The sequence below is a fragment of the Rhinatrema bivittatum genome, chromosome 5 (assembly GCF_901001135.1).
Source record: "Rhinatrema bivittatum chromosome 5, aRhiBiv1.1, whole genome shotgun sequence".
NCBI classification, from domain to species: Eukaryota; Metazoa; Chordata; class Amphibia; order Gymnophiona; family Rhinatrematidae; genus Rhinatrema; species Rhinatrema bivittatum.
The window spans coordinates 334,740,738-334,760,279 of record NC_042619.1 but is presented as its reverse complement, the minus strand read 5'-3'; the positions used below and the strand labels follow the sequence as shown (position 1 = coordinate 334,760,279).

Genomic DNA, 19,542 nt, shown 5'->3' with positions numbered 1-19,542 from the left:
CTTCTGAAACAAAAACAAGACAAGAGTAAATAGGCCGTACAGGCAGAGAAATGATTAATATCTAGAATTAATCAGAGCGATGAACTACAATGAAAGCACCACATCAGTATGGGGCCCTGGAGACAGGAGTGGTGCTATAAGACAGAATAAGAGCAGTTAGGAAAATGAAAGTATGACATAACTTACAAGTGAAAACTATCGATGATCCTTCGTCGGACTTCATGACCCCGTGAAGTGTTGTCCGCTTCAGCTGCCGGTTCCACAGGCGGATCTGGTGGCAAGTTTTCGGCTACCTCTGCATCCACACCAAATCTCTGACAAATGTTGTGTAGCATGCAGAAGGCAACAATTATGCTCACCACCTTTTCTGCACTGTACTGCAGGGCTCCCCCTGAGCAATCCAGACATTGGAAACGCCTCTTCAGAACTCCAAAAGTGTGCTCAATCACGTTTCTGGTGCTGCCATGAGCCTCATTGTAGCGTTTTTCGGCCGCTGTGTGTGGGGACTAGAGTGGAGTTAGCAACCAGGGCTTTCAGCCATAGCCGTCATCACCTATAGGATCAATAATCCGGAATGCATCAAAAACAACTTCGCAGTGCCTAACATCATAAACATAACATCATAAACATAATTGAATACCGAACATCCCCAGACCTGAACACATGACAGATAGAATCACAGGCAGTAGCCATTGTCACTTACCAAGTAGCCAACCTTCACCGTACTTTCCCTCTGGGAATTGGGTCCCCAGAGCTGAATGTGCGAGAATGTAGGTGTCATGGCAGCTCCCAGGATACTTCACTACAACATTTAGAATCCGAAGGTGTGCATCACAAACGACTTGCACATTCATCGAATCGAAGTGCTTGCGATTCCGGATCGCACTCTCTTCCTCCGACCTGGGGATAAACGCAATATGAGTGCTGTCGATAGCACCCAACACGTTTGGCATCCCCGCAATACCCATGAACCCACTGCGGATCTGTTGCAGCTCCGCTGGATCCGTAGGAAAGACGATGTACTTCCTCATCTGCTTCATCATGGCCTTCAACACCTGTGACAGATGCCGTGAAATGGAGGCCTGTGTCATACCTGCAATGACACTCACGGGGTTTTGAAAACTTCCGGTACCAAATAAATTTAAAGCACCGAGAAGTTTTGTCAACCCTGGCACAGAATGGTGGCGATTGGCCAGGGGGTCACGGTCGCATCGCAGATCTTCATAGAGGAACAAGATTGCCCGTGAGTCAGCCGGTAGGTTCGGGCAACATCTCACTCACACATGCCAAACAGAGTTGTCCGGGTGCGAATGAAACGTCCTGGCCTGCCGATGGCCTGGCCAGCTGATGGCACGGTGCTCTGCCTGCATGGAATACAACAGAGGCAAACACAAGAAATTCAAATTAATTGAAGAACACATATAAATTGTTTAACAAGCACATACATGGATAAGAACATAAGAACATGCCATACTGGGTCAGACCAAGGGTCCATCAAGCCCAGCATCCTGTTTCCAACAGTGGCCAATCCAGGTCATAGGAACCTGGCAAGTACCCAAAAACTAAGTCTATTCCATGTAACCATTGCTAATGGCAGTGGCTATTCTCTAAGTGAACTTAATAGCAGGTAATGGACTTCTCCTCCAAGAACTTATCCAATCCTTTTTTATAAGAACATAGATATGCAACACTGTGGATTCTCGGGTGCACATAGATTTACTAGCAGGTGCTAATAGAAAAAGTTTCCCAGTACATACATGGATATGTCACACTGTGGATTCTCTGGTGTACATAGTTTTACTAGCAGCACATATAAATTATTTAACAGTACATACATGGATCTGCAACTCAGACCCTTCCCCTATTATAGAACTAACAGCAAAACACTTAAATTCAGGAAAACCAGCCATCTTAATGGGAGACTTCAACCTCCACGTGGACGACCAACCTCAGTCCTCCAACTGCAAAACTCTTCTCTCCTCCCTCAACCATATGGGTTTCAAACAAATTGTGACAGAACCTACCCACAAAGCAGGTCATACTTTAGACCTGATCTTTATAAACGAAGGTCTTTCATCCCACTCCACCCCTACCTGCCTTGCGGTTCCTTGGACTGACCACCGAGTCATCTCATCAATGTTAAAGATCCGTGACCCTCTTCCCCAAACAACTCAAACAATCACCATCTCAGTCAGGAAACAGTGCTCAGGAGATCACCTAAGCAAACACCTAGCTAAAGAACTAATGAATCTGGACCTCACCAACGCCAACTCAGCAACCTCATCATGGATCAACATCACCAACAAGGTTGCAGATCAAGTGTGTCCCATGACAACAAAGTCTATCAACCCGGACAAAGACAACAGGAAACCTTGGTTTACCACAGAGCTGAAGTCTCGTAAACACGAGCTTAGAAACAAGGAAAACCAATGGCGTAAAAGCCCGTCTACGACAACCCTCCTCAACTACAAATCATGCCTCAACACCTACAGAAACGAAATCAACAAAACAAAAAGAGAATTCTTCTCTAAAAAGATATACCACTTCTCATTTGATTCAAGAGCCCTATTCTCTTATGTCTCTGCTCTCACTAAACCTCCCGGACCAAACATCCCAGATGACCAAGCTCTAAAAAAAGCCAGTGAACTTGCCGACTATTTCGACAACAAAATCACCGCACTCGTAGCCCCTCTCAAAGGGCCAACGCCCCACACAATCCACGCAAGCAACCACAGACCACAATCAGCTACAGCAACCGCTCTTCAACCCAACACATACACAGCAACGCTCGAAACTCTTGAACCCACGTCCACCTTAGAAATAGCGAATATCCTTAAGAAGATAAAACCGTCCTCTCACCCCTTAGACCATATACCATCAAACCTGCTGAATTCAATACATGACATCATTGCCAAGCCAGTTGCTGAAATCATTAACTGCTCCCTCGCCCAAGGCCAAGTTCCTGACCAGCTCAAGTTAGCATCGCTCAAACCTCTCCTCAAAAAACCTAACCTTCCCACCACAGATCCGGCTAACTACAGACCTATAGCTAACCTCCCTATGCTAGCTAAGATTATGGAGAAAATTGTCAACAGACAACTCTCTGAATTCCTTGACGACAACAATATCCTCACCACTAACCAATATGGATTCCGGAAGAAAAAGAGCACCGAATCTTTATTAGCCACAATAACGGACACCATTATCTTCAATCTTGAAAAAGGCCAACCTTGTCTCCTCGCGCTTCTGGATCTTTCCTCAGCATTCGACACCGTGAACCACCATAGCCTACTACAACGACTAACAGACATCGGCATCACAGGAGCAGCTTTCAACTGGTTTAAGTCCTTCCTAGAGAACAGAACATACAAAGTTAAGATAAACAACAAGGAATCTCACCCCATCCAAGCCAAGATGGGGGTACCTCAAGGATCGTCACTCTCCCCCACCCTCTTCAACATTTACCTTCTCCCACTCTGTCAGCTACTTACTAACCTCAAGCTCACCCATTTCTTATACGCGGATGACATACAAATTCTCATCCCCATCACTGAGACCATACACAAAACCATGGCCTTCTGGAAAAAATGCCTCTCATCCATCACCGATCTTCTATCCAGCCTCAACCTGATACTAAACACCAACAAAACGGAAATCCTTATAATAGCACCGGATCAAGCTGCCCCGCCAACATCCAACAACTCTCCAGACACCTCAGGATATGCCACCGCACCTCAAGTCAGAGATCTGGGAGTACTACTAGACAACAGACTCAGCCTCAATAAATTCATAAATAACACTACAAAAGAATGCTACTTTAAATTACAAGTGCTAAAGAAACTAAAGCCCCTGCTACTCTACAGGGATTTCCGCACAGTACTCCAAGCCATCATTCTCCCCAAATTAGATTACTGCAATTCACTCCTGCAGGGCCTTCCCGCATACACCACCAAACCACTCCAGATGGTACTGAATGCCACTGCAAGGATCCTTACCAATGCCAAAAAAAGGGACCATATCACCCCGATCCTCCAGCATCTCCATTGGCTTCCCATCAAATACAGGATTCAGTTCAAAACCTGCATGATGATTCATAAGGCCATACACAACATCTCTCCCCTCAACTTAACCTTCCAGCTTCAACTACACTCTTCTAAAAAACCAACCAGATGGACATACCAGAACAGAATGATCACCCAACCTGCAAAATCTACCCTGAGGAAACGCGCTCTATCTACAGCGGGCCCGTCCCTCTGAAACTCCCTACCACCGGACCTCCGCCTTGAGCCATGCCACACTACTTTTAAAGTGAAACTCAAGACTTGGCTCTTCTGTCAAGCTTTCCCAGAGAGCTAAAGCAAGAAGAACAACAACCACCCTTGTCTTACAACAATAATGTAATGTCCATATTGCTTATATTACTTCAGTTATATGTTCCAAGTTGTGTTCTAAGTTGATCTTAGTTGTTTCATAATTGATTGTACTTTATTTTAGATTATCCGTTTATTATATACGATATGTTCCTTGTAAACCGCCTTCCCGGCGATAGTTATCTCTGTTAAATGTGAACCGGAGTGATATGTATTGTATACAGGAACTTCCGGTATATAAAAACAAAAAATAAATAAATAAATAAATAAACTCTGTGGATTCTCAAGTTTGTATTCTTAAATGAGCTATGCATTCTTAAGCTTTTACTATTCATAAATGAGCTATGCGTTCTTAAGTGTTTACTACAATCAGCAGCCTCAGGGATGCCTAATTCTAGATGCAGGAGGAATGCTCTGTATAGGTGTCCGTATAGGCATCCGTATAGGCGTTCGCTGTCCCTCCCCCCCCCCCCCCCCCCCGAGCCTCAGGACACCTAGCAGATGCCGGATGAAGGCCTGGCGTGGCTCCCATCTCTCCGGCGTCCATAGATGCGTCCATGTCCGGAGCCTCAGATACGCCCAGAGATGGATGGTACAGTTGAACCCAAACAGAATACATACCTCCTCCGGTCTTGCTGCTGGGTTCTCCGGTCTTGCTGCTGGGTTCTCCAGTTGGCTGGGTTCTCCTTGCTGCTGGGCTCCCTGTCAGCCTCTCCAATCTGCCGAGCATTTCGAGCATTTCTCATTCGAGCATTTCTCATTCTGCTTCTCAACCGAATGAAAAATATCGCCAGAGCCAATATATGCATGTTGTCCATGGTGCTGTCCAGTACGAAGCTGACTGAACACCACACTAACACCAGGGACAGGGTAGGCGGTAAATATTGAGGTTAAAGACGTGGTAAATAAGCTGGTTAAAAAGGTGATAATTTGGGCGCATGTTACTGTATCGGGGGGAATAGCTAATCCGATCATTAACATATCATATACATGCGGCGGGCGGTAATGGATATGCGTCTTTTTCGGCAAGCGCTAAGAACGTGTAAAAGCCGATACTGAATCACGCGTCCGTCTTATGCGCTCAAAACATGCGTCCAAAACGGGTTAAAAACCGCGCAACCGCAGCCATGCTTTTCTGTATCGGTCAGTCTGTTGGGAGTTTAGTTAACAGAACTGACTCTGCTGTTAACCCTTTCCTGTCTGATTACTTGCTGCAGTGAGACTTACTGTTTTTTTTTTTTCTTTTGGATTTTTGTTGAACTCACCAAGATTAAAGTGTAGGGTATCAGAAGTGAAAGTGAGAAGAAGGAAGTTTGAGTGCCCCAGCAGTTTCTGGACACATACCAGCAAGGATATTCTGTGGTAGGAGCAGCTGGGTTAGGCTTTCCACCCAGAAAGGTGTGTTGTCTGTGTCCTAGTACAAACAAAGCCCTTGACATAAAAGTTTCAGCTAGTACTAGGTTTATAACAGAAGAGTGTTTTCCAAATAAGAAGGAATTTTGAAAACAGACTGTTGGTTGTGATGTTCCTCTGTTGCTTTATCAGAGGTGACCCATATCCTGCATTCCAACCCCCTTACAAATAAATAAATAAATAAATAAATATCTCACTTACTTTGTCAAAATTACTCAAAGACAAATTCCTGTTGTGTTAGCCTGCGGTGTTTACATTATATTTGCCTACCTGCATTTTTAAGTAGACATTTATTCTTATTTGCAGAGCGTGGGTCGTTTTTGTTTATAACGGTGGAGTCTGGGAAATCACGTGGATGGAGTCCAGGGACAACAAAGGGTACCCCAGGTTGGTAGAGAGTGGGTGCAGTGGCACTGTCTGTCCCCTGTTGGCCATGAACCTGTAAACCACTGGGTCTCTAATTTATAGTGTGACCCAGTGAGTTTATTGTGTGCTAATCTCCCCCTACTGTATTACCTGAATGGGGCTGCTACTATTGCTGTATTATTGTTTTGTTACATCTATTTGTATTCCTATTGCCATTTGACTATTTAATTATTAATACGTATTTTTATTAGAGGGTGGTAGTTATGTGGGGTTGTGTGTGAGATAATTGTGACTGGGGTTGGTGTGTGTGTTTGTGAGATAGGTGTGCTGGTGGTGTGTCTGAGATGTGAGTGTGGGGGTGGTAGTGGCAGTGGTGGTGGTATGTGTGAGACATGCTTGTGGAAGGGGTTTGGGGATGGTGGTATATGTGAGATGTGTGTGTGGGGGGGGAGCTGGGATGGCGATATGTGTGAGATGTGTGTGCATGGGGGGTTGGCGTAGTGTGTGTGAAATGTGTGTGGGATATATTCATTTGTACAGGAGGTGATGGTGTATGGAGGATGTGTGCATGTATATGTGGGGGGTGGTGGTGTGTGGGATGTGTGTGTGTGGGGGGGGGGGAAAGGGTGGTGGTGTTTGGGAGTGTGTAGAGATGGTGGTGATGGGGTTTGTGGGGGTGGGGGAATGTGTAGAGGGGTGCAGGTAGGATATGTCTGTGGGGGGATGGTGATGGGGGATGTGTGTGAGATTTGGGGATGTGTGGAGGGGAGGAAGGAGTTGTGTGTTTGGGAGTGGGTATGTGTCTGCACTCTCTCCCCCATATCCTTTAGCACTCCAGTCCTCTCCTTCCCTTTCTTTTCTCTCCTCTTTCCTCTCACTCATCCCTTCCCTCCCACTCTAATACTCATTACTGACCTTGCCTCTCCCTTTCTCCGTTCTATTCTTTTTCTCCTTCCCCCACTTCAGACCACTCATCGCACCTCAACTCCCCTCGTACCCTGGCCACTTTCTGTGGCTAGTGCAGGCCGGGATACCCCACCATCCATGCAGCAGCTGCTAACCTTTTTTTTTTTTTTTTTACCAGCTGGTAGGGCCTGGGAAACCCCACCAGCCCTACTGCCGCTGCCACCATTGCCTGCTCATTTTTTCTCTTCCCTCTCTGGCCTGTGGTGCAGATCCACTGCTTCTGCCTCTCTGATGTCTGCAGGTGGCCCTGCCCACAGGTGCTCTGGGACAATGTCACTACATGCACACATGCGCTGTGATGATCAACCGGAGCCCCTAATAGTTTTCTAACATTTAGAGAAAATGAAATACAAGGTTTGCCATGCTGCCACTTACCTCCTTAGTGATGTAACCATCCTTGTTAATATCATACAGGTTGAAAGCCCAGTTTAGCTTTTCATGGACTGTTCCACGCAGCAAAACAGAGAGACCTATTACAAAATCCTGCCAAAGAGAAGAAGAGTACAGGAAGAAAGTGAGGGAGACAGCAAGAAAAATGAAAACAATGAGAGGGTAAGAAGAAAGGGGATGAAGAGTGGGAGGGAGAATGAGATTTTGAGACACTGTTACTTAGAGGATAATGATAACTGGACTTCTGTTTTACCATTTTACAGATAAAGGCTGATGAATCTATATTTTCCATTAGGGCCATAACTAAGGGTGGATTGAGAGGGGCAGCTGCCCAGGATGCAAAGTGTGGGCTGGCAGCGGATGAAAAGCCAGGCAGAGTGCCACTGTACTCCTACCATCCAGGTTGAGAGGGAGGAGAGTTAAAAAAGGGACTGGGTATCAGAGAGGAGGGAGCAGAAGGAGAGAGAAGCAAGGATGGAGGGGAGGCACAAATATGCTTGCTTGCCTCAGTAATACCTATATTTATTAAGTAGAATGGGATCTGGGACTCTGTGTGTGTGTGTACTATACGTGTCTCAGTCATGCAAGAAGGGCAGTGTAGAGCAGAGCCAGGCTTGAAGATGGAGAGAGAAGGCTGGAGAAGTAGATGTCAGTTTTTGCACTGCAGAAGAAACATGCACTAGATCACTGGGAATAGCTTAGTTTAGTTTATAAAAATGTTTAGACATCTTTAACAAACAGGTACTGAAAGTGGTTTAGAGAAGAATAAAACAGAAATTACAATATCAAATAGTTCTATATTTAAATATTCAGGAGGTAAGTTAATCGCATAAACTTATCCGGCTAACTTTGGAAGTATATTCAGGATATCTGGCTAACTTAATTCCGCTCCAGGATGACCCTACCTAATCCAGCTAAATTTGAGCTGGATAATGAGTTAACTGGATAATAATGAGAACCTTGTCCAAACAAATTTAAACAGAAACTTAAAACTTGGCTGTTCAAGCAGGCCTTTACCTGACTCTACACAACAACCTTTCACATACTTTTGGACCTCGTGATATATTGCATTGCTGTTCCTTCTATACTAAATTCTAAATAGCTTTTGCTTTCACTCAGTTCATAATGCAACTTAATGTAAATATTCTAACGCCTTCTATTGTAAATATCCTGGAACCCCCCTCTTTTTTTTTTTCTCTCTTATCCCCTCTTTCTCCTCTCACATCTGCTTTGCTACTTAATCTTGACCGCAATTTTGATGTAAAGCCCGTTGCTAATTTTGTTCTTGTGACCTCTATTTTAATGTAAAGCCTGTTGCTAAATTTGTTACCTGGAAACTCAGTTTAACTGATGTGATATTCCACAATGAATGTCGGTCTATAAAAACTTTAAATAAATAAACGGGCTAAACTTTAACTAAATAAGTGAGGGAAAATGCAAGTTTTCTTACCGTAAATAGTGTTTTCCTTAGATAGCAGGATGAATTAGCCATGCTTTCTGGGTGACATCCTCTGGTGGCACGGGGCGGACTTTCTCTTAGTGTACAGAGCTTTGTTTTGTGCTTATGTGTGGTGGTTTCCCCGAACAAATCCATCTTCTCTTCAGTTGATATTCAAGCTATTAAGTGAAATGCGTTTTATTTTTTGCAGAGAGGTGGTCCAGGGAGGAGGGCAGGGTGGCATGGCTAATTCATCCTGCTATCTATGGAAAACACCATTTATGGTAAGCAAACTTGCTTTTTCCCAGTTGATAAGCAGGCTGAATTAGCCATGCTTTCTGGGAGCCCCCAGCCTCGGGTTGCTATTGTATGCAGGAAACTACAGTTCATCTGGTCGCTGCAGAGATGTAGATGTGGTAGGATATTAGGGATGTGAATCGTTTTTTGACGATTTACAATATCGTCCGATATATTTTAAATCGTCAAAAATCGTTAGAGGCGCGATTCAATAGGAATTCCCCCGATTTATCGTCAAAAATCGTAAATCGGGGGAAGGGGGAGGGGAAGGGGGAGGGCGGGAAAACCGGCACACTAAAACAACCCTAAAACCCACCCCAACCCTTTAAAATAAATTCCCACCCTCCCGAACCCCCCCCCAAAATGTTTTAAATTACCTGTGGTCCAGTGGGGGGGGTCCCGGTGTGATCTTCCACTCTCGGGCCACGAGAGTGGCCCGAGAGTTCCTATCCCCCGAAGTCACGAGCGCAGGAGATCGCTCCCGGACCCCCGCTGGACCCCCAGGGACTTTTGGCCAGCTTGGGGGGCCTCCTGACCCCCACAAGACTTGCCAAAAGTCCAGCGGGGGTCCGGGAGCGACCTCCTGCCGTATTGCCGTATTGCAAAATGGCGCCAGCCGTATGGCCGTATGGCAGGCGCCATTTTGCAATACGGCAATATGGCCGGCGCCATTTTGCAATACGGCAGGAGGTCGCTCCCGGACCCCCGCTGGACTTTTGGCAAGTCTTGTGGGGGTCAGAAGGCCCCCCCCAAGCTGGCCAAAAGTCCTTGGGGGTCCAGCGGGGGTCCGGGAGCGATCTCCTGCGCTCGTGACATCGGGGGACAGGAGCCAAAATGGCGCCGGCGCTACCTTTGCCCTGTCATATGACAGGGCAAAGGTAGCACCGGCGCCATTTCTATTAATGCACCCGTGGCCCGAGAGTGGAAGATCACACCGGGACCCCCCCACTGGACCCCAGGTAATTTAAAACATTTTGGGGGGGTTCGAGAGGGTGGGGGATTTATTTTAAAGGGTCGGGGTGGGTTTTAGGGTTGTTTTAATGTGCCGGTTTTCCCGCCCTCCCCTGATTTACGATTTACACGATTTAAAAAAAAAACAAAACAAAACCGCGACGATCCGATTCCCTCCCCCCCCAGCCAAAATCGATCGTTAAGACGATCGATCACACGATTCACATCTCTGTAGGATATCAGTCTGTAGTTGATGTGTTGCAACCCGCCCAGTGCGTGGACTGCTTTGACCTCTAACTGTATTACGCAATATGCTGCACCCAGGACACTGTCTGAGGCTGCTTGCTGGTCATGGCAGTAATGAGATATAAAGGTATTGTGGGAATGAGCAGTGATTCTCACAGGCCTGGGGACAAACTAGATTGACTCCAGCCTTCTTAAAACAGACACTCTTTATTATAACTTCACACATGCACAACCATAGACTGTCTTCTCCTCAGAAAGTGTACACTCCTTACTTATAGTGTGTTGCTTCGTCTCAGCTCAAAGTTTGGACAGCGTTATGCACAGGAGCTGCCTTCCTCCGAGACCTCAGGCATGGTCTGGTTATCCCCAACTGGATCCCAGCTCTTATTCCCCAATCTCTGGTTATGCCCCACCTACCCAGCAGGATCCCACCTATAGAGCATACTCTCCTTAAGGCATTTAAAATGGGCCAGGCATCTAGCCTGGTCCTGCACCGGTAAATAGGGGAACAATGGGGTGCTGCCTCACATGTATGTACAGATGACCAGGTCACCGCTTTGTAGATATACAGAAGTGGTACAGTGAAGAGGTGTGCCACAGATGTTGCTGCGGCACTGAGAAGAGAGGATCACCATGCTGGTGGCTGAAAGGAATCAGTAAGTTTTGCTTGGGAAATTTTCTTTCTTAAAAGTCTTAGGGCAAAGTTAACTATTGGGGAATATTATTTAGTGTGTTTGTGTGTTTTGTGCTTTTAATAGTCAGTAAGGCAGCAAATAAAGGTAAGTTTGCTTACCGTAAACGGTGTTTTCCGTAGATAGTAGGAAATTTAACCATACATTCTGGGTGACGTCCTCCATAATGTCACGAATGCGGAGCTTACTCTCTTAGCGCGAAGAGCTTTGAAGTGCGCATGACCTCGGCTTCCTGCGCTCCTCGAGCTTCCCTTCAGTTGGTTTTCCAAGCTAAGTGCTGGTGTAGGCGTTGCTATGACGGAGGGCTATCCAGGGAGGTGGGAGGGAATGCATGGCTAAATTCCCTGCTATCTACGGAAAATACCGTTTACGGTAAGCAAACTTGCTTTTTTTCCGTTGATAAGCAGGGCATTAGCCATGCATGCTGGGAGTTCCAAGCTCATAGGTTGCAGAGACGATATTGCAATGTAAAATATTATTTATTTATTTATTTATTTATTTTTTTGCAACCTATGGAATGTGGACAGCCATTAAGGCTTTGAAACAGTTTTTAGAATTGCAGATCCCAATGAGGAATCTGATGCAGATTGCTAATCGAGGCAGTAGTATGATGTAACTGTATGAATGAACGACCAGGTTGCTGCCCTGCAAATGTCTTGGATTGGCACCCCCTGGATATGTGTAATGGAAGCCGCAGTCGCTCTGATCTAATGAGCTTTAACTGGACTGGCCAGAGGTATCGACTTTTTAGAATAGCAGTATTGGATACAGGCGGTAAGCCATTTAGAAAGTGTTTGCTTTGATACCGGATGACCTGGATTGTTTGGGTTGAAGGAAACAAACAACTGAATGTCTGATTGGGTCAGTCATGTTTTTGTAATAGGCTAAAGCTCTCTTACAGTCCAAGGTATGAAGAAGTTTTTGTCGATCGTCAGAATGTGGTTTGGCAAAAGTCCAGTAAGGAGATTGTTTTGTTCAAGTGAAAGGCAGATACTACTTTTGGTAGAAAGGAAGGTGAGTTCGTAATACCACTTTGTCATGGTAGAATTGAAGATATGGAAAATTGATTACCAGTGCTTATAGTTCACTTATTCTTCTTGCAGAACTTTCCAGGTTAAGAATTTTAGCATAGAAGATGACATTTATTTATTTATTTGTTTTTATATACCGGTGTTCGATCTGGCATGGGTTTACATGGGTTCAAAGGGTGGATTCATCAACGCTTCGAAGACTAGATTAATATCCCATGGAACTACTGGTTTTGTAAAAGGTGGGTGCAGATGAAGCAAGCCCTTCATAAATTTGGAAATCAAAGAATGGGAAGAGATGGAGCAGCCATTATCCGTGACAATATAAGCTGCAATAGCACTAAGGTGAACTCTGATGGACGTTACTGCTAGCCCTGAAAGGGATAGTCTGTGGAGATAAGTCAATAGTGATTTTGGAGGACAAGAAAAGGGGTCGATTCCTTGAGGGATGCACCATTTCAAGTACCATTTCTATTTGAAAGCATAATTTCTTCTGGTGGAAGGTTTCTGTGATGCAATGAGAATGTCCATTATGTTTGGGGAGAGATCCAGTGAGCTCAATATTTGCCGTTCAATCTCCACACCATCAAGTAAAGGGAGGACTGCATGGGGTGAATTAGAGTCCTTCTGTCTTGTGAAAGGAGGACGGGTCCTTGGACAGTGGTATTGGAGGGTTGAATGAAAGATGAAGAAGATAAGTATACCATGGTTGTCTTGGCCATGCAGGAGCTATTAGGATTAAATCTGCTCTGTCTGCAATACATTTCTGGACTGTGCGTGAGATTAGTGGTATGGGAGGAAAGGCGTATAGAAGGCCCCTCCCCCACGGAATCAGGAAAGCATCCTGCGACATCCTGTGTATACTGGGAAGAAGAGAGAAAAATTTCTCTACCTTCCGATTCTCTTCTGATGCAAAGAGGTCTATCTCCAGAGTACCCCAGTTTGCGAAGATCTTGTCTGCTTCTGTTTGCTTGAGTAACCATTTGTGTGGGTGGAAAACTCGGCTGAGTTTGTCTGCTCATGTGTTTGCAAGTCCCGGTAGGTAGGATGCCTGAAGGAAGATCTTGTTGTGTTTGGCCCACTCCCATATTTGAACCGCTTCTTTGCAAAGAGTCAAGGAACCAGATCCTCCCTGCTTGTTTATATTAATTTATTTCTATGTATTTATTTATTTATGCAATTTTTTATATACCGTTACACAGAACACAAGATTCTATCTTTACGGTTTACATAAGCAAAAATCATCATAAAAAGTTAGAAACAGAATAAAATACAATAAAATTCAATATAAAATAAAAACCATGTAACTCAAATCTACGTATTAAGGAAAATAAAATATAAAAATATAAATAAGAGTCCCTCTGTCGATCTCTTGTTTCTCAATTACCCTCTTTGGCATTGATTCCATACGCTTGTTGATTGTTGGTATGAATCATTACTGACTTCTCCTGTATCCATGACTGGAATGTTATCAGGGAGTTACTTATTGCCCTGAGTTCCAACAAATTTATTTGGAGACACTGATTGGTTTCCGACCATAGCCCTTGAGTTTCTAGATGTAAGAGATGTATCTGTTGTGATGATTAACTGATGAGGGGAATGTTGGAATGGGTTTCCTTCGTTTAAGATGGACGGGCAAAGCCACTATGGAAACTGTAACTCGTGTTACAACCCAAGAAAGAGATCTAGGTGTCATAGTGGATAACACATTGAAATTGTTGGTTCAGTGTGCTGCGGCAGTCAAAAAAGCAAACAGAATGTTGGGAATTATTAGAAAGGGAATGGTGAATAAAACGGAAAATGTCATAATGCCTCTGTATTGCTCCATGGTGAGACCGCACCTTGAATACTGTGTACAATTCTGGTCGCCGCATCTCAAAAAAGATATAATTGCGATGGAGTAGGTACAGAGAAGGGCTACCAAAATGATAAGGGGAATGAAACAGCTCCCCTATGAGGAAAGACTAAAGAGGTTAGGACTTTTCAGCTTGGAGAAGAGATGGCTGAGGGGGGATATGATAGAGATGTTTAAAATTATGAGAGGTCTAGAACCGGTAGATGTGAATCGGTTATTTACTCTTTTGGATAGTAGAAAGACTAGGGGGCACTCCATGAAGTTAGCATGGGGCACATTTAAAACTAATTGGAGAAAGTTCTTTTTTACTCAACGCACAATTAAACTCTGGAATTTGTTGCCAGAAGATGTGGTTAGTGCAGTTAGTATAGCTGTGTTTAAGAAAGGATTGGATAAGTTCTTGGAGGAGAAGTCCATTACCTGCTATTAAGTTCACTTAGAGAATAGCCACTGCCATTAGCAATGGTAACATGGAATAGACTTAGTTTTTGGGTACTTGCCAGGTTCTTATGGCCTGGATTGGCCACTGTTGGAAACAGGATGCTGGGCTTGATGGACACTTGGTCTGACCCAGTATGACATTTTCTTATGTTCTTACCTTGTGAGACATCTGCTGCGTCAGCTGGTTCCATTGAGATTTTAGACCCCACTGGAGGCGTTGTATGTGGATATGAGTACTTTGGACCACATGAATTTGCTGCGGCCATATGACCCAAGAGAGTACCATAATGTGCCGAGCCGGAACTACCTTCCCGACATAGTACAGTTCGAGAAAGGAACTGTAAAGTTTTGATTCTGTCTGGAGGTAGAAAGGCTCTGGAAAGTGGGGTTTGAATAATTGCTCCTATGAATTGAATGGTTTGGGAGGGATAGAGCTGGGACTTTTCATAGTTTACTATCCAATCCAAGCTTTCTAGATAGAGGGGTGTCCATTCTACCTGATTTTTTAGGAGTTGAGCATTGGAAGATACAAACAGCCAATCGTTCAAGTAAGGAAATATGTTTATTCCTTGTTTGCATAAGTGGTGCCACAACAACAGCAAAGACCATTTTGTGAAGACTCATCGGGCAGAGGAGAGACAAAATGGAAGTACTTTGTATTGGTAGTGGTGATTTGCAACTTGAAAACAGAGGTAATGCCAAAAATTCTTGTGAATTGGAATGTAAGTGTCCTTTAGATCTAAGTGAGCACATCTAGTCGTTTGTCTGCAGAAAAGGAAGTACCGTTTTGAGAGAAGTCATCTTGAATTTTTCTTTTGCGAGATGTTTGTTTAGTGCTCTGAAATCCAAGATGGGGCATAGGCCTTCTGATTTTTTGGGAATGAGGAAGTACTGGGAATAGAAGTTGTTTTCCCTTTGAAAGGAAGGCACTGGCCGGATTGCCTTCTGTTGAAGGAGAAGCAATATTTCCTTCATGAGCAAGGGAATTTGAATCAGAGGAGTTTTGGAAGAATTGAGATGGGGAAGAGTTCGAAAGGAACTGAAACGTAGTCAGTAACCTTGCGAGATTATGCTCAATAACCATTGTTCTTGGTGATATCGGACCATTGGGAATGAAACAAGGATAGTCCCCCCCCCCCCACCTGAACTGCTGTTGTGGCAAGTGGATTTAAAAAGATTGTTTAGGTGTCTGCTGAGAAGCTTGAGGTTTTTGTTGCATCTGGGTTCTTTGACGTAAGCTCTGTCCTTGCATTTGAGGCTGAGGTCTTTGTGATTGGAAAGGCTGTTTCCGAGTTTCTATACTGAGAGCTAAACCCAGCTTTTCAAGGAATTAGTGTGAGATCTTCCGGCGGTGAAGTAGATTGGGGAAGATCTTGTGGAGGGTCTGATGGAATACCCGTTGAACTTCCCGGAGATGACAAAGGAGAAAGATCCTGGGAGATCGTATGTACAGACGATGCAGGAGAATTGGAGTGTTGTGCAGATGGTAGATCATGAGGTGAGAAGCAGGAAGAAACATGTGTTGATGCAGGATCTTGGGGATCCGGCAGTAAAAAGTTAGGATCTGGTGGTAATCCTTGGAAAAAGGTGTGTAACAGCATAGTGATTTGAGACATTGTCTCTTGAGCTGTTGGGCGATGAGGTTGGTCAGGTATTTTGGCAGATTTTTTGGATTGTTTAACAGGCCTTTTAGGAAGTGGTACGTGAGGAGATCTTGTCCTATTTTTTGATTGTTTAGGAAGAGAAGCAAGATCTGGTGATGAGTCCCAACTTCCCGCTGGTTCGTCAATTATAATATCAGATAATATTGACTAAGGAGAGTGGTGATCCCCGAGCGGAGATGTAGGATGCTGAAGAGCAGATCTAGTTGAAGATGGTGCCCCAATGGAGGTGTAATATGTTTTGTTTTTGATGATGACTTACGTGGTCTATCTTGCAGTTTAGGTGCTGAATTCGGCTTCTCTGGTTGAGTGTGAGAAGGCTTCTTAACTTTATGAGTTGACTGCGTTGTGGATGTCTTCGTTGCGTTGTAATGCTTCGTAGATATCGACGCTTTTGATGGTGTTGACGCATGCATCGATTGCGTCGTACGAGGCAGAGTAGATTTAAGCGATGCAGGTTTTAACGACACATGCGTCATATGAGTCATATTCGGTGCGGCGCTCGACACATGATGCATGGTCACCGACGCAGTTTTCGGTGCACGGCCCTTCGAGGCCGAATGCGTGCGTCGAGAAGTCTCAGACCGGGGCTTTTGTTTTCCTGGGGAAGACTTTGTTGATCTTTTATCAGCTGGAGAGGGGGCATATGAGTGCCTCAGCCTCTCCATTTTCTCTGCTCTCAGTCTTCTCGCCCGCGGGGACATTCTGCCACAGTCCCTGCATGCGGCCTGATCATGGTCGGGACCGAGGCATAAATAACTAATTATGGCCGTCGGTCATGACATGATTTTACCGCAGGAGCAATATTTAAATCCTGGGCTTTTCGGCATTGTTTTCTTTTTCTGACGAAATTCTTTGGTTTTCTTTCTTCTGAGGGATGAAGAGAGTAGCCACATGTCTTTGTAATACCGTGGAAAATAAAAACTGAAGGGAAGCTCAAGGAGCGCGGGAAGTCGAGGTCATGCGCACTTCAAAGCTCTTCGAGCTAAGAGAGTAAGCTCTGCCTTCGTGACATCACGGATGACGTCACCCAGCATGCATGGCTAAATGCCCTGCTTATCAATGGATAAAGGAAATGTTGCTTACCTGTAACAGGTGTTCTCACAGGACAGCAGGATGTTAGTCCTCACATATGGGTGACATCATCAGGATGGAGCCCAATCACGGAAAACTTCTATCAAAGTTTCCAGAACTTTGACTGGCCCCTACTGGGCATGCCCAGCATGGCACTAACCCTGCAGCCAGCAGGGGTCCCCCTTCAGTCTTATTTGATAGCTACAAGCAGTGCCGAAAAAATAAAACAAAACGTTACGAACCCAACACCGCGGGGCGGCGGGCGGATTTCGTGAGGACTAACATCCTGCTGTCCTGTGAGAACACCTGTTACAGTTAAGCAACATTTGCTTTCTCACAGGACAAGCAGGATGGTAGTCCTCACATATGGGTGAGTACCGAGCTGAGGATGTCCAAACATGCACCAAATGTACCCAACGGCATGCAACAGGCACAACAACTGGGGTGGAATTTGGTAGAGGGCATCCTGAACCCCACCGGGCAGGTGGAAAGGTGTTGGTACGTCACGTTGCAAATAGGTTACGCAGGACAGATTGGCCGAAGATGGAATCTTGTCTTCCGGCTTTGTCTAGGCAATAGTGGGCTGCGAAAGTGTGGAGAGAACTCCAGGTGGCAGCTCTGCAAATGTCAGGAAGCGGCACCGATCGTAGGTGTGCTACTGAAGTCGCCATGGCCCTCACAGAGTGTGCTTTAACACGGTCTTGAAAAGGAATGCCTGCTTGCTGATAGCAAAAGGATATGCAGTCCTCCAACCAGGAGGAGAGAGTCTGCTTACCCACAGGTTGCCCTAGTTTGTTGGGATGGAAAGAGACGAATAACTGAGTGCTTTTCCTGTGGGCAACTGTACGGTCTAGGTAGAATGCTAGAGCCCATTTACAGTCAAGGGTATGCAGAGCCTGTTCCCCTGGGTTGGAGTGGGGCTTGGGAAAGAAGATAGGTAGTATGATGGATTGATTAATGTGAAACTCCGAAACTACTTTAGGCAAAAACTTAAGGTGAGTGCGGAAGAGTACCACCGCCCAGTCCTGCAGGAGTTTAGTGTAAGGCAGATAGATAACTAGGGCCTGTAACTCACTAACCCTGCGAGCTGAAGTGATAGCCAAAAGGAAAATCACTTTCCATGTGAGATATTTTAGGTCACAGGAGTGAAGAGGTTCGAAGGGTGGTTTCATGAGCTCCCCGAGAACCAGATTAAGGTCCCAAGAAGGGGCCGGAGGACGTAAAGGTGGCTTGATATGGAGCAAGCCTTTAAGAAAACGTGTTACGAGGGGTTGTACCGATATAGGGACATCCCCGACACCTTTATGGAAGGCGGCTACAGCACTGACATGCATTCTGATGGAAGAGGTCTTTAGACCTGATTCCGATAAATGCTAGAGATAGTCCAGAAACCTAGGGATTGGACAGGAAAAGGGATCAAGGGATTGCGAAGAACACCATGATGTGTACCTTTTCCATTTATAGGAATAAGATTTTCTTGTAGAAGGCTTTCGTGAAGCAAAAGGACACGAGAAACCAAATCTGAAAGGTTAAGTGGTTGAAGAATTAACCTTTCAACATCCATGCCGTCAGGGACAAGGCCTGAAGATTGGGATGGCGTAGACATCCGTCGTTCTAAGTGATCAGAAGCGGGTGCGTTCCCAAGGGAATGTGCCTGCGGATGGAGAGATCCTGGAGTATGGGAAACCACACTTGGCGTGGCCAGTGAGGTGCTATCAGGATCATGGTTCCCTTGTCCTGACTGAGCTTCACGAGAGTCTTCGAGAGAAGAGGAAGTGGAGGGAATGCATAAAGCAGACCGGCTGCCCACGAGAGGGAGAATGCATCTCTGGGCTGAGAGCGCTCGCTCCGAATGAGGGAGCAGTAATTGTCCACCTTGTGGTTCTGAGGGGACGCAAAGAGGTCTATATGGGGATGACCCCATTGCTGGAAGAGAGAGGTCGCTACAGAGGGATTGAGAGACCACTCGTGCGGTTGGAAGACACGACTCAGTTTATCTGCCAAGACATTGTGCACTCCCGGCAAATAGGTGGCCCTGAGGTACATCGAGTGGGAGAGCACTTCCGCCCAAATCTGTGCAGCTTCCTGACACAGAAGGAAGGAGCCTGTGCCTCCCTGCTTGTTGATGTACCACATGGTCACCTGGTTGTCCGTCTGAATCAGGATGACGTGATTTGATAGGCAATCCTGAAAAGCTCTGAGAGCATATCGCATCGCTCGAAGCTCCAGGAAATTTATCTGGTGTTTGGCTTCCTCTGGAGACCAAAATCCTTGTGACTGCAGATCGTTTACATGAGCTCTCCAGCCGAGGTTGGAAGCGCCGGTGGTGAGAATGATTTGAGGATCTGGCAGGT

At 45.4% G+C, this 19,542-nt stretch overlaps 1 protein-coding gene across 1 annotated transcript in view; it reads right to left on the bottom strand.

Annotated features, from left to right (window-relative positions):
- The window catches only part of KCNIP3 (potassium voltage-gated channel interacting protein 3), a 465,763-nt gene that overhangs the window by 166,414 nt on the left and 279,807 nt on the right, over positions 1–19,542 (bottom strand). The window contains exon 5 of the mRNA XM_029603301.1: positions 7,491–7,598. Within this exon, the coding sequence (XP_029459161.1) occupies positions 7,491–7,598 (108 nt within the window). The remainder of the gene's footprint in view (positions 1–7,490; positions 7,599–19,542) is intronic.